General features: G+C 43.3%; 1 protein-coding gene across 1 annotated transcript in view; it reads left to right on the top strand.

Annotated features, from left to right (window-relative positions):
- Nucleotides 1-23559, top strand: part of LOC126336871 (facilitated trehalose transporter Tret1-2 homolog) — a 340634-nt gene that overhangs the window by 223418 nt on the left and 93657 nt on the right. The window contains exon 3 of the mRNA XM_050000979.1: nt 7026-7167. Coding sequence (XP_049856936.1) covers nt 7026-7167 — 142 coding nt within the window. The remainder of the gene's footprint in view (nt 1-7025; nt 7168-23559) is intronic.

Raw genomic sequence — 23559 nt, 5'->3', positions numbered from 1 at the left:
CATTGGGAGAGTGGTGCCAGGTTATGTTCACGGACGAGTCCAGGTTAGTGTGAACAGTGATTTTCGCCGAGTTTTCATCTGGTGTGAGCCAGGAACCAGATACCAACCCCTTAATGTCATTGAAAGTGACGTGTATGGAGGTCGTGGTTTGATGGTGCGTGGATGGGATTATGATTGGTGCACGTACACCCCTGCATGGCTTTGACAGAGGAACTGTAACAGGTCAAGTGTATCGGAACGTCATTTTCCAGGGCTGCAGTGGGTCCCACCTTCACCCTTGAAGGTTGATAACGCACGGCCCCACCGAGCTGCCATCGTGTGGGAGTACCTTGAAACTGAAAATATCAGGCGAATGGAGTCGCCTGCCTGTTCTGCAGACCTAAACCCTATCGATCACGTGTTGGATGCTCTCGGTCGACGTATCGCTGCACGTCTTCAAACCCCTAGGACAGTTCAGGAGCTCCGACAGGCACTGGTGCAGGAATGGGAGGCTATACCCCAGCAGCTGCTCGACCACCTGATCCAGAGTATGCTCACCCGTTGTGCGGCCTATTGATGTTTATCATATGCCATGTTGATGTCGGGGTACAGGCGCAGGAAACAGTGGAGTTTTGTAGCACATGTGTTTCGGGACGATTTTCTCAACTTACCACCAATACCGTGGACTTACAGATCTGCGTCGTGTGTATTCCCTATGTGCCTATGCTATTAGCGCCAGTTTTGTGTAGTGCCACGTTGTGTGGCACAACATCCTGCAATTATCCTTAATTTATGAGCATGAGTGTGTACATTAACAAGGAGAGTAAAATACGAATGTTAACCAGTATTCCAGCAGCGACTCAGTAGCGCTGCTGCATGGCGGCAGCAGACAGCGCGTGTCAGGGTACCACACGAGATGCGGCAAGTCGGATGAGGACTGCTGCTGGACACCAGTTTTTCTCTGTTTTACAGATCCTGTTAATGCATATTGATAAAACTAATATCGCGCTAAACTAATTTCGGATTACTATATAGAATGGGAAAGGAAAATTACGCTTTAAAAGTAATTTTGCTTGTAACAGGAAATACACAATTTTTTTCCGGTGACACCGGGAGTCGCAGGAATTGATGAACAGTATTTTCTTGGAATGACTCCTGCTACACTCAGCAAGAATGAAACTACAAATAACTACCGAAACATCAGAGAAAACTCGCTTGACGACTCTTAGGAGAGATACACGTTATGCTCCGTACGTCAGTCTTCAGTTCATGGCAGAGGTTGCCTCGTAAATCTGTCGGCGATTTACTGTCCTGTTCCATATGTGTATCGAGCGACGGAAAAATGACTAACCATACGTCTCTCTAAACACCCTAATACAGTGTCCACTCACATTAATGTGACCACCTGCCAAAAGCCCAAATAACCATTGCGAGACATGCAGGAAGGGTTTCAGCTGGGTTTCTAGGAGGTACTGATAGGAATGTGGAGCCATGCCGGCTCCACTGCAGTGGTGAGCAGTAGAGATGGGCATACTCGTTCATCCTTGGGAACTAGTTCACTGCTGATCGTTCTTTTTTGGGAACCGTCACTTCTACTCGTTCACCGTTCATTTGTGCTTGGTATATGGTTCTTTTTTTTTATATAAGAGGTGGAGCCCCTCCACGCCCATACCGGCATGATGGCCAACACAAAAGGTCTACTGCCATCTCTGCATAAGGGTTAGTATTCACTAAAGTGAAGTGTCGCGGGATGTGGGTACTGCGATGTTTGCGTACGTCTGGTTAGGATTAACCATTAATACGCGCTCATCTGGAGATAGATTGGTCGAAACCTGACGAAGGGTTGCGGTTTTAAGGGCAGAGGAAAAAAAGTGTCAGGGCAAGAGCCAAGGGAAAAAAACCTCTGCGATAGTTAGGTCGGGTGGTAAGAGCAGTAGCGGTTTTCTTGCTGCCTGCAATAGGTTGTGCAAGGATAGGCTTTGTTAGTAGTGGGTATCATGGTAGTCGATACCTTGGCGTTGTGCGTTGTGTTGCTCGGCGGCTGGCGCTGGGTGCTGGTACGGAGTCCTCGTTCAGCGTCAGCAACCTGTAACAGTTAGGTTTGTTAGCGATCTTGTGTCCGATAGGTCATATACCGGGGACACAGTGTGAGGGAATGTTGGCAGTTTGTTTGTGCGCCTGTGGGCGAGCTCGGTCGGTGTCCCTGCTGTGGCCTGTTGATCGGCTCTAGTAGCAGCTGGTAGTTGCCAGTCTGTGTTGCTGATGTGCAGGGGCTTACCGACGTTTGTCGCTGTTAGCGTATGTTAGTTTACCACAGGTGGCTATGCCCTAGCTACCAGTGTCTTTGGCCACTTGTGTTTCCACCTGTAGTTGGTTCTTATGAAAAACTGAAAACTAGTAGTGTAGGTGACTGAAGGATGGAGGGCACCAAGAGAGGGCACTTGCTTCGCCCCTGGAGAAATAGAGTTTTTATTCATTACAGATTTCTTACACACTTTTAGAAGTAATTCCTGAGATTCAGCAGAACCTCTCGTTTAGCCATCTGTAGTGTTGTGTGGCTGATCGCAGGGGATTAATATAGGGTGGCGCACGGAAAACCGGCCCCGAGTACAGACTGATCGCCAATTAAAGACGATGTGTTGCCCGTTACGAGGAGATAAAACAGACAAACATGTAATAATTAGGCAGTGAAGAAATAACAAGCTAATGCAAGCAACAGTTGCGAAACAATCGATGACGATGTGTAGAGAGCTGGTTTAAGAGAGCATGAAAATCTCACGCGACGCGCATAGGTTATAGCTCATGTGGTCTTGTAAACCTGTTGGTGGCTGTTTCCCAACTTTATAGACCACAGGTGTCTTATATAAAGTTCTTAGACTTCCACTCCATAGCTATGCTACGTTGTAAACAATAATCGTTTACACACTATATATACTTCACGTTGTCTCTGATTTCGTAAGGGAAGTAGAGACTTTATGGAAGCATAAAATAAAGTGTTGTTTTCTCATCATACTTGCGTCACACCCTTCGTAAAAATTATGTTTTTATGTTGCATTATTAAAGTTAATGCAGCAACAATAATAATAATTCAGTTCGCAGTAATAAAGTTTATGGTTTGAAAGCTTCTTCTGAACAAATGTTTTTGAGATAAGTAAATACTATTTTATGTCAATCTATGTCTTTTCAAATGGAGAGGCACCGCTTTTCCTACTGAACCAAAATGACCCACAGCCCACTTTTTTTTTCCAAAGAAACCAAACTAGCAGGTAATGCAAATTGGAAACAACTAAACTTAAAAATAATTAGAGCCTTCCTAAATCTAATGTTTTGCGCATGAAACATACACGAAAATCGTTCTATATGAATTTTCTTACAGTAAAAATTAAGCAAATTATTGAAAGTTAGTTGCTAAATCAAATCGATGAAACCAAAAAATTATTAATAACAAAAAGAAAATTGCCTTGATATAAGTATGTTTTCTGCTGTTCAACGATACAATGAAGTGAGCTGATATGCCCTCTTGTTACCTGAAAAGACGTACCTATTAGATACAACGTAATTTTTATGTAATTTACGTAACTATAAAATACTTTTTGATTACTGGTCGTGGACGCTGAATAGCCAGAACCAAGTGCAAGAACAGTTTGGAACACATGTAAAATGGACGAGCGCAATGAACTAAACGAATAACTGAATACTGAACTAACTAGGAGGAGTCGGCAGTGGAACTGAGACCGGTGGTCATGCGAAGAACGAGTGCGGCCGAGGGAGACCGAGACTGAGACGAGTACGCTACCGAGGCTGGAACGAAAACTGCCCAAGTGAACTACGAAGCGATCGTTCCTTGGAATTCGTTCCTCGGTCCTTTCGTTCATCTTGGTGAACCGTTCCTTTGCACCCGTTCGTTCGCGAACTACCCATCTCTAGTGAGCAGCGTTGGGTTTCTCGGTTGAGGATCCATGGAGCGAACACGCTGATAGAAATGGTCTCACAGAATCCCGACTAGCTTTAAACACGAAGAGTTTGGTGGCCAAGCAGTGCGGTAAGCTACGAGCTGTCTGACACATTGCATTGTCCTGCTGCAAAATGCCATCATGCCGAGGAACAAACAAACAGCATTTTGGGATGGACATGGTCAACAACGATAGGAGGGTACTTAAGCCAGTACGGTCGCAGGTTCGAATCCTGCCTCGGGCATGGATGTGTGTGATGTCCTTAGGATACTTAGGTTTAAGTAGTTCTAAGTTCTAGGTGACTGATGACCACAGATGTCCCATAGTGCTCAGAACCACTTGAACCATTTTTTGAACTTAAGCCAGTGTGCCTCCATGACGAGATCACCGACGGAAACCCGCGGAAACATTTTCCTTCCAATGGAAATGGAAATGAGCGTTTGGCTTCATTGACCGGGAAGCCCCTTACAGGGCAGGTCTTATTACATTCGATTGCACTTTGGGTGACCTGCGAACCGGATGGGGATGAAATGATGATGAAGACAACATAACACCCAGAGTTTCTTCTGGCGTATACAACTTTCAAATAACTTCCGGGAATTCTGCCAGGTAACACTTTCAGCGACTGCCGATATTTCGGCGGGAGGACACCCCGCTATTTTCAAGGCAAACTGCCGAAATATCGGCGGTCGCTGAAAGTGTTACCTGGCTGAATTCCCGGAAGTTATTTGAAAACATAACACCCAGTTCCTGAGCGGAGAAAATCGAACCCGGGCTCTTAGGACGCCAGTCCGTAAAGCTGAATTATCAGCCATCGGGTCGGACTCCTTCCCATGACTGTTGCGGGGTGTTTGCTTTCAGACATTCCACACCTTACACGCAAATTGCCATCTGTCCGATAGAGCATAAAATGTGGTTCATCTCAGAAGGCCAACTGTAGCCACACTATGGACGTCCAGTTGCGGTATTGGCGAGCAAACTCCAACCTTCGTCGCCGCTGAACAGCAGACAGCATGGGTGCATACTGCGGAGGCCATTGAGAAGATACCTGTTGGCTACCCCTGGCTGCTCTGGGCGTTCTGTTGCTCATAAGTTGTACGTCTATTCGCCCATACACATCTCCGTAGCCGTCATCCACCCCTGTCATCTATGACCCCTGTTGCTCCAAAAATGGTTCAAATGGCTCTAAGCACTATGGGACTTAATATCTGAGGTCATCAGTTCCTTAGACTTAGAACTACTTAAACCTAACCAACCTAAGGACATCACACACATCCATGCGCGAGGCAGGATTCGAAGCTGCGACCGTAGCAGCAGCGCGGTTCCGGACTGAAGCGCCGAAAACAGCTCGGCCGCAGCGGCCGGCCCATGTTACTCCACAGATGCCTCTGTGCAGATTTTGGATACTGCTATTTTCCAATGCACGGTATACTTTAACCACGGCAGCTCGCAGCCAGTTTACAAAATTAGCCGTTTCCCTAAATGGTTCCAGTCTTGCCCCGAAGGACGATGATCAAGCCTGTTTGGACGTCAGATAAATCACTCCTTTTCTGTATTACACAAAGATTTCACAGTTTTCCGTTTGCCACCGACACGCTTTATTTCTCCACTTCGAGCATTGACACCTGCCGGCCGCTGTGGTCTCGCGGTTCTAGACGTGCAGTCCGGAACCGTGCGACTGCTACGGTCGCAGGTTCGAATCCTGCCTGGGGCATGGATGTGTGTGATGTCCTTAGGTTAGTTAGATTTAAGTAGTTCTAAGTTCTAGGGGACTGATGACCACAGCTGTTAAGTCCCATAGTGCTCAGAGCCATTTGAACACCTCTCATTCGTGGGTGGTTATTGCACGTTGGTGTCCAACATTAGCGGTGATCGCATTAATGTGACCGGACCATGTACTGTGTCTTACCTCATTTTCATTACCTAGGGTGGCGGTATAATTGTTTGCTGAATTTTTCGAATACAAGTTCTCTAAATTTAGAAAATAGGATTTTGCGAGAACTACTTTATCTTTCTCCTGAGGATTCCAACTCACGTTCGCCGAGCGTCTCTGTTACGCTTTCGAGGCTCAGCGCGTTTCTCAGTCTGTTGTCACGACTACTTCATAAGGACTGCAAGGACTGGAACAATAGAAATGGTCGCACCAGCTTCTTGTATGAGATTTCCTTTACAGATGCACTGCACCGTCCCATAAACTATTCAATAATTCTAAGTCCTTTATTCACCTTTAGAAATCTATGATTGATAACTATATACTTCTGTTGCGCAAGACAAATCTAATCGCCTTTAAAAATCTGTGATTGATAACTACAGTGTGTTTATAAATGAATATCGGTGTTTTAACGCTTTATAATTATTATTATATGAAACTTGATGATATGTCAAATGAAAGAGCAACTCAAACAGTTTTACCAAGAACCTTATAAATGTTCAATGTGAGCACCATCTGTCACAAGGCAGTTCCTAGCCGAGTTCTTCCCAAGCGCTGGATAGGCCGCAAGGGGCCCAATGACAGGGCTTGCTTTGCATGGCCTCCACGTTCACCCGACCTAACGCCGTGCGATTTTTTCCTTTGGGCTTCATCAAGGATCGTGTGTACGTGCCTCCGCTACCAGCACACCACCTTGAATTAAGAAACCGGGTTGAAGCACCTGTTCCTATATTTACTGAAAACACGCTCGGGAAGAACTCGGCTATAGACTTGATGTGTGCCGTGTGACATAAGGAGCTCACATTGAACTGTTATAAGGTACTTGGTAAAACTGTTTGAGTTGCTCTTTCATTTGACATATCATTTATAACTGTTAGTTTAATGTAATATTATAAAGAGTTAAAACATCGATAATCATTTATAAACACCTTGTATATACTTATGTTGCGCAAGACTTTCCCAATGGACTATTTACGTCTCAGGCGGAACGTCGGATATCGCTGTGAAATCCCTAAAGTGCTTCATTGTTACACATATTCAGGCGTCGGGCAGTTATGCCGATTAAATGTGGGTACTTCGTAAGGATTTCCTACGTTTCGTCCGAGAACCATTTATGCAACACGTGGTTCTGTTGTCTGACGACCTCGTCACGTTTGTTACAGATTCTGGCGAGCTCGGTGAAGAACCTTCTGCTCCTCGACCTGGGGATGGTGGTCGCCTACCCCACCATCTTGATACCCGCCCTGCAGAACGAACCGTCTGCCGGCGAACTCAGCCTCAACGACGAACAGACGTCTTGGATCGGTAAATATTTGCGACTGTTTTCGTTTTAGAGTGGAGCACAGGCAAAGAGAGACTTTCAGCAGAAGAGCACGAATTATAATGTTACAGCATTAAATTGCAAGGTGTCCCTCTTACTTACACACCAATTTGTCTAAAATGTGGAACTCTGGACTAAATTTAGGATGGTACTATCTGAGTCGCTTTCGCAAATAAATAGAGATGAAACACTTGTTTCCCTGTATTTCTTTCCCTATTTTTGATAAAACAACTCCTTCCACTTTAGCGTTCTCTCCTCTTCTGGCTTGGCTGCTTCTATGCACGAGAACTTTAATATGCGTTGCGCTTTCTCGACTGCCTTGATTTCTTCGTGCAACAGTCCAGTTGTTTACACGTTTCACTGTCAGCAGGCGTGAAAAGTCTCTCCGATTACATCATCACTTTGTCACGTGGCTTCTGCGCGCACATCAAGAAGCTAGTAGTTACCTGGCAGTGAGGTGCATCTATGACTGCCACGTGTTTACCAAGGCGGAACCAGTTTTATTCTCACTTCTCGACTCTGCTGAGACCAGGGCTGGGCGCGTCAACTGACTAGGGCACAGTGCGCGAGCAGCTCACATTCTCTTTCTCGCGAACTGGACTGAAAACTGCCGAAAGTAGATCAACAGCTGACGCCCGAGTTTGCAGTCACGTTAGTTTTCTTTGCGTTATCGTGGTGGTTACAGTACGACAATACAATGAATACTTACGATACAACATAACACGTGCATGGCATTTGCGTAAATGTGTCCTCAACCAATCGTGTCACACGAAACTCCCAACAAATGAAAACGTTGTAATACCTTATAACAGCTGAGTCGTCGAGAAAAGCAAATGCATGCTTTTATGGGCCACCTCGTCACGTAAGACTTTGCAAGTCAGTTATTAGGTTGTGAAATTGCCGTCGTCTTTTGCTGCGTTTGTCAATGTGTGAAATTTTATCCTTTATCTTTTCCCTTTGCGACGAAATTCGTTTTCCAGTTTCTTCTGAGCGTGACTGTATCGTTCCAGCTTCTTTCCAAATACTAAAGGCAGGAAGACACATGAGTTTTGCTATTTCGCAGAAAAGACTACTGAAATTAGGATGGCTGCAGTGGAAATGATATAAAATTCAGACAAGTAGTTGTAAAAAACAATTCTGAAAGTTGTTAACATCGGACACAAGTTTGTGTGTTCTGACGTCTTTTCTGTATGTATTTGTTTGGAGAGCGGCCTTGTAGGAAACTGAAGTTTGCACTATAGACTGTTCAGACAAGTGCTAAAGCTCATATGGACAGCTTAGAAAACTAATGAAATCGTGCAGGGTTGCGCTAGGGAGAAAATAAATCAGTAATCTGACATCGGAGGAAAGCGTGGGGAGCAACAACTGTAGAGGGGAAACCGAGGCTTCTGCAGTATGCAGGATAGAGTGGGTGTAGTCGCACCAGTTGAGACAGAGATGAAGAGGCTTGTACAGGACAGATTAGCGTGGAGCGCTGCATGAGACCAGTCTTTGGACCGGAGACCACAACGGAAGTTCCATTACCTGGATATGATTTGGCAAAAATGGTGACCGTCACTGCTAAATAACGCTCCGAGCACTATACTTCCTTTTAAATTTTCACTTCCTCATCTTGTCGCCATATTTTACATAAACTGACAATACTGTTATTGCCTACAATATACTACTACATGTACAAGGCATGTACAGAGTTACGTGAGCTTTCTTTGTAGGAGACAGTGACCATATATTTCCGAACCGGTCTCCCAGGTAACAGACTAGAGGTGACACTTCAACCATTGAACGGAAGGAAGTCAATATCCATCTCCACGTCAGCACAAAAGAAATCATCAAAGAGATTTGACTAATACGGAGGAAAGAGATTATACACTATTTCAGATTATTATCAGAACCTTCTCCATAACGTCTTCAAAATGTAGGACACAAAATATTGTCCACAAGCACTCATCTTTAGCTAGGAGTCACCTCCTCGAACGAATGGGCTGGGTAGCAGCAGCAAACTGATTTACAAGCATCATAAGTGAGAATTTACAGCCGGTCTTGATGGCCGAGCGGTTCTAGGCGCTACAGTCTGGAACCGCGCGACCGCTACGGTCGCATGTTCGAATCCTGCCTCTGACATGTGTGTGTGCGATGTCCTTAGGTTAATTAGGTTTAAGTAATTCTAAGTTCTAGGGGACTGATGACCTCAGAAATTAAGTCCCATAGTGCTCAGAGCCATTTTTGAGAATATGCGCTACTGACTGCATTAAGTTTTCTTTTATTGTCGTGACCCAAACTTGAAACCCAACCTGACTCACCGCGCCGTAATACAAATGTTACGAAAACGTAATCTTCACGACCTCCTCTTCTTAATTGCACAATTTGGTCATTCGCTCTTCCATACTTTCTCCTCTTTCGGCCGCCTAAATTGCTTCCTTCAACTAGCTGATGTCACTTACATTCGCCCATTATAAATCGACTTCTAGTCATTACGTCTGATGTAGATCGGAGGGAACACCCAGCTATTAAGACCATACGGGAAATATTAGTAAACTAAAAACATGCTTGAGAAATTATTTGATCTCTTATTCGGCGCCAGTCGATGATGGACATTTATTTCAGAAACTTGTTGCACAACGCGCGCAGTACGAATCACATGCTGAACTGTCAGAAAAGGACTGTTAACAACACACACATAAAGCAGATCGAATCTACATACGCCACGTTTTAAATATGGCCACTAGACTCGCATTCGAGATGAACTGCTTTGAAATCCCTGTAGGGCCTTACACGCTCCCCCTCACACCCAACCCCCCACCTCTTTATTATTATCTCTTTATTATTATCATCTCTTTATTATTATTACGCTTCACCTGCAATGACCTTGTCGTCGACGATTCTTTCAACGATAATCTTCCTCCCTTTCTGAGACGATTGTTACCTCACACCATTGCCGAGTATTTCATTTTAATGAGATTTTAGAGGTCAGCACCATCACATACAACCTGCGGTAAAATAAGCAGTGATAGAGTGTCAAACAGCAAGTCATCCTCTAATAGCGAACTGAACGCAGGTAAGAGGCGACCGTGACCGTCTCAAATTTGGTTGCGCAAGTATGCACGGAGGACAAAATACAAAGGACAACTGAATGTGACGATTCGTAGGATGTCGTTGACCTATTGCGTAGAGGTAAGGCAATATTGTATCCAAATGTTAACTAGAAAGTTTAAAAATCTATTGCTGACACAGTTATTGACGATAATTTCCTAATCATCCCACATATGTGGAACGTGTAGGTGTTCTGCCTAACGCTAAAAGTTTTTTCGAACGAGATGGGAGAATGGCTGCTGTACTGATTAGCAGGATTTAAATACTGCTCGTTATGATTCGTAAGCCAATACTTCTTTTCCTTAGAGTTTAATTCCGTTTCTAAATTTCTCCTTGGTTCCCTTTATTGCTTGCTCTACGTACAGACTGAATACTGGCGGAATAGGCTGCAACACTGTCTGCTTGCATTCTCAACTACTGCTTCCCTTTCTTGCCCTTCGGTTCTTTCAACTTCAGTCCGGTTTCTGTACAACTTGTATGTAGCGTTCCGCTCCCTGTATTTTATTCCTGATACCTTCCGAATTTCAAAGAATGTTCAACTCAGTATCGTAAATTCTAAATATGTGCATTGTCTTTCTTCAGTCTCAGGGAGATAGGGTCAGTATTGCAACACATGTTCCTACATTTCTTTGGAACTAAAGGTGATATTCCCTCAGGTTAACTTCATCAGTCGTAGATCTACATCTACCTGATATCTATGCAGTTCGCATTTAAGTGAGTGGCAGCGAGTTCAACAAACCATCTTCAGACTATTATTCTACCGTTCCATTCTGCAACAGCGCACGTGAAAAAAGAACACTTAAATCGTTCCGTGCGAGCCCTGATTTCTCTTATTTTATTACGATGATTATTTCTCCTTTTGTAGTATCAACAAAGTATTCTCGCCTTTGGAGGAGGAAGTTGGTGATTGAAATTTAGTGAAAAGATCTCGCCGCAGTGGAAACACCTTTGCTTTAACGATTACTATCCCAGCTCCCGTATCATATTTCATGGTAATACAAAACGAGCTACCCGTCTTTGAACTTTCTCGATGTCATCTCTAAGTATAACATATTGCACAGCAGTACTCTGTCAGAGGGCGGACAAGTGTAGTGTACATAGTTTCTAATGAATTTGTGGCATCTTCTAAGTATTCTGCCAGTAAAACCTAGTTTTTGGTTCGCCTTGCCCACAACTTTTTCCATGTGGTCGTTCCATGTAACTTGTTCGTGACAGTAATCCCTAGGTATCTAATTGAACTGACAATCTTTAGCGTAACCGAAATTTATCGGATTCCTTTTAGTGTTCACATGGACGAACTCAAACTTTACATTACTTAGCGTCAACAATTCGTGTTAATATTTTATAAGCATGACTTACTCAAGTGAAGGCTCATCTACACTCACACTTGGCAGTTTCTCCCTCTTTGGTATAGTGCCAATGAGTATTAGTAAAGAAATTTTTCGAGATTAGAACATAGCAGGTTTACAGTTGTAATTTATTTAGCTACCTTTATTACTGGAACTAAGCTCTTTATTCATTGTACCTAAATATGAGAGGGATGGATTCCAAACAGGCACGGTGTCGGGGCCCAGCAACTTGAACGCTGTGGTATCATACTACCTACCGGTTAGTGAACGCAACGTGCCAATACAATTCCTACGAGTAATAGGTTCTGCGAGCGCCTTTAGTCCCAACGACATAGTGTTAATGTTGTTGTTGTTGTTGTTGTTGTTGTCTTCAGTCCTGGCACTGGTTTGATGCAGCTCTCCATGTTACTCTATCCCGTGCAAGCCTCGTCATCCCCCAGTACTTACTGCAACCTACATCCTTCTGAATCTGCTTAGTGTATTAATCTCTTGGTCTCCCTCTATGATTTTTACCCTCCACGCTGCCCTCCAATACTAAATTGGTGATTTCTTGATGCCTCAGAACATGTCCTACCAGCCGGTCCCTTCTTCTTGTCAAGTTGTGCCACAATCTCCTCTTCTCACCCATTCTATTGAATGCCTCCTCAGTTATGTGATCTACCCATCTAATCTTCAGCATTCTTCTTTAGCACCACATTTCGAAAGCTTCTATTCTCTTCTTGTCCAAACTATTTATCGTCCATGTTTCACTTCCATACATGGTTACACTCCATACAAATACATTCAGAAATTACTTCCTGATACTTAAATCTATACTCGATGTAAGCAAATTTCTCTTCTTCAGAAACGCTTTCCTTGCCATTGCCAGTCTACATTTTATATCCTCTCTACTTCGACCATCATCAGTTATTTTGCTCACCAAATAGCAAAAGTCATTTACTACATTATGTGTCTCATTTCCTAATCTAATTCCCTCAGCATCACCCGACTTACTTCGACTAAATTCCAAGATCCTCATTTTGCTTTTGTTGATGTTCATCTTATATCCTCCTCTCAAGACACTGTCCATTTCGTTCAACTGCTCTTCCAAAGTCCTTTGCTGTCTCTGACAGAATTACAATGTCATCGGCGAATTCTTCTCTATGGATTTTAATACCTGCTCGGAATTTTTATTTTGTTTCCTTCAGTGCTTTCTCAATATACAGATTGAATAACATCTGGGAGAGGCTACAACCCTGTCTCACTCCCTTCCCAACCATTGCTTCCCTTTCATGCCCTTCGACTCTTATAACTGCCATCTGGTTTCTGTGCAAATTGTGAATAGCCTTACGCTCCCTGTATTTTACCCCTGCCACCTTTAGAATTTGAAAGAGAGTATTCCAGTCAACATTGCCAAAAGCATTCTCTAAGTTTACAAATGCTGGAAATGTAGGTTTGCCTTACCTTAATCTCTCTTCTATGATAAGTCGTAAGTTCAGTATTGCCTCACGTGTTCCAACCTTCCTACGGAATCCAAACTGATCTTCCCCGAGGTCGGCTTCTATCAGTTTTTCCATTCGTCTGTAGATAATTCCCGTTAGTATTTTGCAGCTGTGACTTGTTAAACTGATAGTTCGGTAATTTTCACATCTGTCAACACCTGCTTTCTTTGGGATTGGAATTATTATATTCTTCTTGAAGTCTGAGGTTATTTCGCCTGTCTCATACATCTTGCTCAACGGATGGTAGAGTTTTGTCAGGACTGCCTGTCCCAAGGCCGTCAGTAGTTCCAATGGAATGTTGTCTACTGCCGGGGCCTTGTTTTGACTCGGGTCTTGCAGCGCCCTGTCAGACTCTTCACGCAGTATCGTATCACCCATTTCATCTTCATCTACATCCTCTTCCATTTCCATGATATTGTCCTCAAGTACATCGCCCTTGTATAGACCCTCTATATACTCCCACTTCTCTGTTTTCCCTTCTTTGCTTAGAACTGGGTTTCCATCTGAGTTCTTGATATTCTTACAAGTGGCTCTGTTTTCTCCAAAGGTCTCTTTAATTTCCTGTAGGCAGTATTTATCTGCCACCGAACTTCACTAATTCCCACTATATCCAACTTTAACCTATCCATTACCCTTTTTAACTTTTCTAACCTACCTGCCCGATTAAGGGATCTGACATTCCACGCTCCGATCAGGAGAACTCCAGTTTTCTTTCTCCTGATAACTACGTCCTCTTCAGTAGTCCCCGCCCGGAGATCCGAATGTGGGACTATTCTACTTTCGGAATATTTTACCCAAGAGGACCCAATCATCATTTTACCATACAGTGAAGCTGCATGCCCTCAGGAATAATTGCGGCTGTAGTTTCCCCTTGTTTTCAGCTGTTCGCAGTACCAGCACAGCAAGGCTGTTTCGGTTAGTGTTACAAGGCCAGATCAGTCAATCATCCAGACTGTTGCCCCTGCAGCTACTGAAAAGGCTGCTGCCCCTCTTCAGGAACCACACGTTTGTCTGGCCTCTCAACAGATACCCCTCCGTTGTGGTTGCAACTACGATACGGCCATCTGTATCGCTGAGCCACGCAACCCTCTCCACCAACGGCAAGGTCCATGGTTCATGGGGGGCGTAGTACTTCACGGTAATTATTGTATCTAAGGATAGTTCCACAGTTCCGCCGCTGTTAATACATGCTAAAAATTCTCTTTTAAGAGTATAGTGAAGAGGTACCCAGGGATGGAGGTGGTTAGCCAGCACAATAAAGATTCAGAGATTATGAAGTCGGTTTTTGCTAACGAAGTATTTTAATCAACGATACATGTATACAAGAGGCTGGTAGAAACAGACATGTTTGGTACCTGGCAGAAAGAGTACAGAAATTAGGCATCCACCTTCCCATGCGCGCATTTAAGAGACCGATATTCTTGGAAAAGATGCGAATACAAGAGAAAATTGCAGTTGGATTACATCATGGTCAGACAGAGATTCTGAAATCAAATTCTGGGTTGTAAGGCATACAGACTCGGATGGCAATTTAGTAATGATGAAAAAGTAGAGCGGCGTTTAAGAGAATCTTCCATTAAAATGAATGTGGGAAGAAGTGTGATACTGAAGTACTGAGGAGTGATGAGATTTGTCTGCACTTAGCTAAGGCTGTAGATACCACAGCGGTCAGTTCACTTGAAGAGGAATTAATGTATTTAAAAAGGCAATCGCCAAAGCTGGACAAACACATGTGTATATGGAAGGTGATAGCGAAGAAACCATGGGTAACAGAAGAAATACTTCAACTGATCGACGAAAGGAGGAGGTACGAAGATGTTTAGAGAAAGACGGGAACTGAGCACTCTAAGTCTCTTAGGAACGAATTAAGTTGGAGATACAGGGAAGCCGAGATGAAATAGCTGCAAGAAAAATGTGAGAAAATTGAAGTCCAAGAACTGACTCGGCATGTAGGAAAGTCAAAACAACATCCGATGAAATTAAACGCAACTGCTGCAACAAAAAGAGTGCTAAAGGAATTTCTCTGTTAAACGCAGAGGAGAGAGCTGATACATGGAAAAAGTACAGTGAAGGACTTTTACAGGGAGAGGATGTGGTAGAAGAAGAAATAAGAGTTGATCTGGAAGACATAGGAGATCCATTAATAGAGCTTTGGAAGTCTTTCGATCAAGTAAGGCAGGAGGGTTAGACGATAATAGACCTACTTTGGAATTTCTAATATCAATAAGAGATGTGGTAGCAAAACTGTTATCCACGTTGGTGAGTAGAATCTCAGTCATACCATCATACTTAAGGAAAAAATATCGATTATTAGATGACCGTCAGTTTAAATTTAGGAAAGACAAGGCATCAGAGAGGCAGTTCTGACGTTGCGCTTGATAATGGAGGCAAGACTTGGGGAAAAAAGGCACGTTCATAGGATCTGTCGACCTAGAAAAAGGATTCGACAATGTTAAATGGTGAAAGATCTTCAAAATTTTGAGAAACATTTGTGTAAGATTTAGGGAATGATGGGTAATATACACTACGTACAAGAACTAAGAGAGGACAGTGAGAGCTGAACATAAAGATCGAAATGCTAGAATTAAAAAGGGTGTAAGACAGGGACGCAGTTTCTCGCCACTACTTTTCAATCCGTAAATCGAAGAAGCAATGAAAGAACATTGCAGGAGTGGCATTAATATCCAACATGAAAGAAAATACGGACAACAAGGTATTCTCAGCGAAAGTTAAGAAGAATGACAACACCTGTTGAATGGAGTATGCAGTCTAATGAGTACAAAATATGGATTGAGAGTAAAATGAAAAGGAAGTAATGAAAAATATTAGAAACGAGAATAGTAAACATCTTCAAATTAAAATTTCTGACAGCAAAATAGAAAATTTCGGATATTCTTCAACGTTGGAAACAAAATAACAAATGGCGGACGAAACGAGAAGCACACAAAAAACAGGGTAGCACGAGTCAAGAGGATCTTGCTGGGCTAGAGAAGTCTACTAGTATCGAACAAACGCCTTAGTTTGAGGAAGAAGGTGCGCCTGGAGCACATCAGTGTATTGTAGTGAAGCTTGGACACAAGGAAAATCAAAACAGAAAGGAATCGAAGAGTTTGAAATGCGGTGCTTTAGGAGGATATAGAAAATTACGTAGACTGATGAGATTCTCGGCCGAGTCTGCGAGGACAGAAATACTCTGAAAAGTCAAAGAAACTGAAACACGTGCCTAATATCGCGTAGAGCCCACCCGACCACTCAGAAGTGCCTCAACACGACGTGGGATGAATTCGACTAATGTCTGAAGTAGTGCCGGAGGGAACTGACACCATGAATTCCGCTGCGCTGTCCATAAATCCTGAGAGTACGAGGGGGTGGAGATCTCTTCTGAACAGCACGTTGCAAGGCATCCAAGATTTAGTCAATAAGATTCATGTCGGGGGAGTTTGGTGGCTATCGCAAGTGTCTAAACTCAGAAAAGTGTTCCTGGAGCCACTCTTTAGCAATTCCGGACATGTGCAATGTCGCATTGTCCTGCTGGAATTGCTTAAGTCCGTCGGAGTGCACGATGGACATGAATGGATGCAGGCGATCAGAAAGGATGCTCACCTATCAGAGTCGTATCTACACGTGTCGGGGGCCCCATATCACTTCAACTGTACACTCCCCTCACCATTATAGAGCCTCCACCAGCTCGAAAAGTTTCCTGCTGACATGCAGGGTCCACAGATTTATGAGATTGTCTCCATACACGTACATGTCCATCCGCTCGATACATTTTGAAACGAGACTCGTCCGACAAGGCAACATTTTCCAGTGATGAACAGTCGAATTTCGGTGTTGATGGGCCCAGGCGAGGCGTAAAGCTTAGTGTCGTGCAGTCATCAAGGGTTCACGAGTGGGCCTTCGTCTCCGATAGCCCATATTGACGATGTTTCCTTGAATGGTTTGCAATTGTTGATGGCCGAGCATTGAAATCTGCGGCAATTTTGTGGAAGGGTTGCACTTCTGTCACACTGGACGATTCTCTTCAGTCGTCGTTGTTCCCATTCTTGTAGGATCTTTTTCCGACCGCATCGATGTTAGAGATTGGATATTTTACGGTACACTAGTGAAATGGCCGTACGGGAAAATGCCCACTTCATCGCTACATCTACATCTACATCACTACTCTGCAATTCACATTTAAGTGCTTGGCAGAGGGTTCATCGAACCACAATCATACTATCTCTCTACTATTCCACTCCCGAACAGCGAGCGGGAAAAACGAACACCTAAACCTTTCTGTTCGAGCTCTGATTTCTCTTATTTTATTTTGATGATCATTCCTACCTATGTAGGTTGGGCTCAACAAAATATTTTCGCATTCGGAAGAGAAAGTTGGTGACTGAAATTTCGTAAAAAGGTCTCGCCGCGACGAAAAACGTCTATGCTGTAATGACTTCCATCCCACCTCGTGTATCATATCTGCCACACTCTCTCCCCTATAACGCGATAATACAAAACGAGCTGCCCTTTTTTGCACCCTTTCGATGTCCTCCGTCAATCCCACCTGGTAAGGATCCCACACCGCGCAGCAATATTCTAACAGAGGACGAACGAGTGTAGTGTAAGCTGTCTCTTTAGTGGACTTGTTGCATCTTCTAAGTGTCCTTCCAATGAAACGCAACCTTTGGCTAGCCTTCCCGACAATAGTATCTATGTGGTCCTTCCAACTGAAGTTGTTCGTAATTTTAACACCCAGGTACTTAGTTGAATTGACAGCCTTGAGAATTGTACTATTTATCGAGTAATCGAATTCCAACGGATTTCTTTTGGAACTCATGTGGATCAACTCACACTTTTCGTTATTTAGCGTCAACTGCCACCTGACACACCATACAGCAATCTTTTCTAAATCGCTTTGCAGCTGATACTGGTCTTCGGATGACCTTACTAGACGGTAAATTACTGCATCATCTGCGAACAGTCCAAGAGAACTGCTCAGATTGTCACCCAGGTCATTTATATAGATCAGGAACAGTAGAGGTCCCAGGACGCTTCCCTGGGGAACACCTGATATCACTTCAGTTTTACTCGATGATTTGCCGTCTATTACTACGAACTGCGACCTTGCTGATAGGAAATCACGAATCTAGTCACACAACTGAGACGATACCCCATAGCTCCGCAGCTTGATTAGAAGTCGCTTGTGAGGAACGGTGTCAAAAGCTTTCCAGAAATCTAGAAATACGGAATCAACTTGAGATCCCCTGTCGATAGCGGCCATTACTTCGTGCGAATAAAGAGCTAGCTGCGTTGCACAAGAGCGATGTTTTCTGAAGCCATGCTCGTTACGTGTCAATAGATCGTTCCCTTCGAGGTGATTCATAATGTTTGAATACAGTATATGCTCCAAAACACTACTGCAAACCGACGGCAATGATATAGGTCTGTAGTTAAATGGATTACTTCTACTACCCTTCTTGAACACTGGTGCGACCTGCGCAATTTTCCAATCTGTAGGTACAGATCTATCGGTGAGCGAGCGGTTGTATATGAGTGCTAAGTAGGGAGCTATAGTATCAGCGTAATCTGAAAGGAACCTAATCGGTATACAATCTGGACCTGAAGACTTGCCCGTATCAAGCGATTTGAGTTGCTTTGCAACCCCTAAGGTATCTACTTCTAAGAAACTCAGGCTAGCAGATGATCGTGTTTCAAATTCTGGAATATTCCATTCGTCTTCCCTGGTGAAAGAATTTCGGAAAACTGCGTTCAATAACTCCGCTTTAGCGGCACAGTCGTCGATAACAGTACCATCGGCACTGCGCAGCGAAGGTATTGACTGCGTCTTGCCGCTTGTGCTACCTTGGAAATCCTGTGTCCCATCTCTCGTGCGCCGACTACAGCACTACTTAAATTGTGATAACCTGCCATTGTAGCAGCAGGAAGTGATCTAGCGACTGCGTCAGAAACTTGTCTTATATAGGCGTTGCCTGTTCACGTACCTCTGCATTTGAATAGGCATGGCTATACCAGTTTCTTTGGAGCTTCAGTGCATATGGAGATAATTGACAAGACAAGGGGACAGAATGATAGAATGTTTGTTAAGAGATCAAGTAACCAGAGGGTAAAAACTGCAGGTGAAGGTATATATTGAACATAGGGGAAGGAATATACTGAGCAAATAATTGAGCACTTAGGGGCTAAGATGTACTCTTAAGTGAAGAAGTTGGCATTGGAGAGGAATTTTGTGGTGGACCGCATCAAACCTGCAGAAGACTGACGACTAAACAAACATTGTAATCTCTCGGTATTTAGTTGCTTAAATGTCTGATTTATCAAATAACCGAGATTTAACTGACTTTTTATCGTTTAGGATCAAGTGCAGCTTTTCACTCCATTGCGTTAGTCGGTTTCCAATTCGTTTTGATCTTCTGATGTAAAAATGTAAATGTCTTACGAGATTGTTGGCTGGGATATCCCAAAGAGGTCGTTCCAGCCACCTTTCGAAAAGAATGTTCTTCCTCTGTGCACATTGGCCCCTTTCCTTTGCGGGTATTTTGGGAATTCTGTCGTATGCTACTCGTATTTATAGTGTAAGCGACTGTAATAGATGTGTAAATGTTGTGGTGTGGTGATGATGATGATGATGATGATGATGATGATGATGATGATGATGATGATTATGTGAGAACTGAGAGGCTGGAAGTACAGTGCAGGCACATAATCCACTGTGTGGATTATGTGCCTGCACTGTACTGTGCACTGCACTGTGCGGGTGACCATCAACAGTGTCACGTGTCCTCTTTTCACGAGACTCCACATTGAAGTTTAGAATTTAATCCACGAGATTGGCGCAAAGATTTCTAATCTCGGATGCACGCCACCACTTCTCCTCCACGTGCCGGCCAAATACTGGCAGCGAAATTTTCATTCATCTTCAGGATTCGGACTGGCTTACATTCGAAACTAGCGCCACGGCACAGTCGTGCGTTAACGACCTCGGCTAAGATGACTACTAGACAGTAAACGATAAGAACAGCAGGGGGCCTATAACAGTAGCTTGGAGAGACCCGGATATAACATCTGTTTCATTAGATTTCCTGTCGGTTTCTATGAAGTGTGAGATTTGTGACAAGAAATGACGAATCCAGTTGCAAAAGTGAGTCAATACTCAATAGGTGCGAGTTCCATTAGAAGCCACTTGCGCGGAACGTGAATGATTCCTACCAGCTTTCAACTATGCATCCCACTCTGTAGTCAGACTGAAAGCGACCCTACTGCTGTTTTGTAAGGGGTAAGTCTCAGTCAGTTAAATTTATGAGTTGATGAGTAATTAAATCAGTTAAGATTATCCCCCAGATTTGATTAAATTCAAATTAAAGACTCTCAGATTAACACACAAAATATTAAAAAACCAAATATTCTTTGATAATCAGCTGGCTTTGAAGAAGCCAGAGCAAAAGGTTGAGTAGGTTGTACTGAATAACGTTAGTATCACAATTGAGAGAGAATTGAACATTTATTCACTGATTTAGATAACAAAAACAGAATCCACTAAAATAATTTCAGAGAGATGTTTCATACTCGTTACAATACCACTTCGTAATTCGTATCTCAACACATGGAAACAATGGAGGATAAGTAAGAAAACAAAGATTCGTTAAACTAAACGCACAGTCATACCAGTAATCCACACGCGGAAGGAAGAAACCATGAGGACAATACCATACACCTACCTCATGCACGAGAGTTTGGAGACCAATTAGATTTATCGGTCAGCCGAGTGGTCAGTAACTCGCACAAACGTTCTCATTTTCGGAAGTACGAAAATTATGGTAACATTAACAAATAAAGCAAATTGGCACACATTGGCGGCCGAAGACTTACGGCATAAGAAGTCAGCCTCATTCTGCCAACCGCCTTGTCAAAGAGGGCGGAGGAGCGGATAGAGGTTCAGGGCACTCTCTTGTCCTAGGGTTGGAAAATTGCCCCTAAAGGCGGAAGAATCAGCAATGATCAACGACATGAGGATGCATAAGGCAATGGAAACCACTGCATTAAAAACACGTAACGTGTATCCACAGGACATGTGGCCTGTAACTGAAGTGTCAAGATGATCTCTCCATTGGCAAAAGATTCCGGAATAGTCCCCCATTCGGATCTCCGGGAGGGGACTGCCAAGGGAGAGGTTACCATGAGAAAAAGAAAACTATAAAATCTGAAAAGGAAAATGCAAAGGCTCAATCTAGATATAGTATGGGTCAGTGAAGTGAAGTCGAAGGAAGACAAGGATTTCTGGTCAGATGAGTATCGGGTAATATCAACAGCGGCAGAAAATGGTATAACAGGTGTAGGATTCGTTATGAATAGGAAGGTAGGGCAGAGGGTGTGTTACTGTGAACAGTTCAGTGACCGGGTTGTTCTAATCAGAATCGACAGCAGACCAATACCGACAACGATAGTTCAGGTATACATGCCGACGTCGCAAGCTGAAGATGAACAGATAGAGAAAGTGTATGAGGATATTGAAACGGTAATGCAGTATGTAAAGGGGGACGAAAATCTAATAGTCATGGGCGACTGGAATGCAGTTGTAGGGGAAGGAGTAGAAGAAAAGGTTACAGGAGAATATCGGCTTCGGGCAAGGAATGAAAGAGGAGAAAGACTAATTGGGTTCTGTAACAAGTTTCAGCTAGTAATAGGGAATACCCTGTTCAAGAATCACAAGAGGAGGTGGTATACTTGGAAAAGGCCGGGAGATACGGGAAGATTTCAATTAGATTACATCATGGTCAGACAGAGATTCCGAAATCAGATACTGGGTTGTAAGGCGTACCCAGGAGCAGATAGACTCAGATCACAATATAGTAGTGATGAAGAGTAGGCTGAAGTTCAAGACATTAGTCAGGAAGAATCAATACGCTAAGAAGTGGGATACGGAAGTTCTAAGGAATGACGATATACGTTTGAAGTTCTCTAACGCTATAGATACAGCAATAAAGAATAGCGCAGTAGGCAACACAGTTGAAGAGGAATGGACGTCTCTAAAAAGACCATCACAGAATTTGGGAAGGAAAACATAGGTACAAAGAAGGTAGCTGCGAAGAAACCATGGGTAACAGAAGAAATACTTCAGATGATTGATGAAAGGAGGAAGTACAAACATGTTCCGGAAAAATCAGAAATGCAGAAATACAAGTCGCTGAGGAATGAAATAAATAGGAAGTGCTGGGAAGCTAAAACGAAATGGCTGCAGGAAAAATGTGAAGGCATCGAAAAAAAAGATATGATTTTCGGAAGGACAGACTCAGCATACAGGAAAGTCAAAACAACCTTTGGTGACATTAAAAGCAACGGTGGTAACATTAAGAGTGCAACGGGAATTCCACTGTTAAATGCAGAGGAGAGAGCAGATAGGTGGAAAGAATACATTGAAAGCCTCTATGAGGGTGAAGATTTGTCTCATGTGATAGAAGAAGAAACAGGAGTAGATTTAGAAGAGATAGGGGATCCAGTATTAGAATCGGAATTGAAAAGAGCTTTGAATGACTTAAGGTCTGGCGACATACCATCTGACTTTCGGAAAAGCATCATCCACACAATTCCGAAGGCGGTAAGGGCTGACAAGTGCGAGAATTATCGCACATTCAGCTTATCAGCTGCTTACAAGAATAATATAAAGAAGAATGGAAAAGAAAATTGAGAATGCGCTAGGTTTGGCTTTAGGAAAAGTAATGGCACGAGAGAGGCAATTCTGACGTTACGGCTAATAATGGAAGCAAGGCTAAAGAAAAATCAAGACACGTTCATAGGATTTGTCGACCTGGAAAAAGCGTTCGACAATATAAAATGGTGCAAGCTGTTGAGGATTCTGAAAAAAGTAGGGGTAAGCTATAGGGAGAGACGGGTCATATACAATATGTACAACAACTAAGAGGGAATAATAAGAGTGGACGATCAAGAACGAAGTGCTCGTATTAAGAAGGGTGTAAGACAAGTCTGTAGCCTTTCGCCCCTACTCTTCAATCTGTACATCGAGGAAGCAATGATGGAAATAAAAGAAAGGTTCAGGAGTGGAATTAAAATAGGTGAAAGGCTATCAATGATACGATTCGCTGATGACATTGCTATCCTGAGTGAAGATGAAGAAGAATTAAATGATGTGCTGAACAGAATGAACAGTCTAATGTGTACACAGTATGGTTTGAGAGTAAATCGGAGAAAGACGAAGGTAATGATAAGTAGTAGAAATGAGAACAGCGAGAAACTTAACATCAGGATTGATGGTCACTAAGTCAATGAAGTTAAGGAATTCTGATACCTAGGCAGTAAAATAACCAATGACGGACGGAGTAAGGAGGACATCAAAAGCAGACTCGCTATGGCAAAAAAGGCATTTCTGGCCAAGAGAAGTCTACCAATATCAAATACCGACCTTAACTTGAGGAAGAAATTTCTGAGGGTGTACTAATCT

The sequence above is a fragment of the Schistocerca gregaria genome, chromosome 2, assembly GCF_023897955.1.
Source record: "Schistocerca gregaria isolate iqSchGreg1 chromosome 2, iqSchGreg1.2, whole genome shotgun sequence".
Lineage (NCBI taxonomy): Eukaryota > Metazoa > Arthropoda > Insecta > Orthoptera > Acrididae > Schistocerca > Schistocerca gregaria.
Note: the sequence above shows the minus strand (reverse complement) of the source record. Positions and strands in the feature narration are given on the sequence as shown.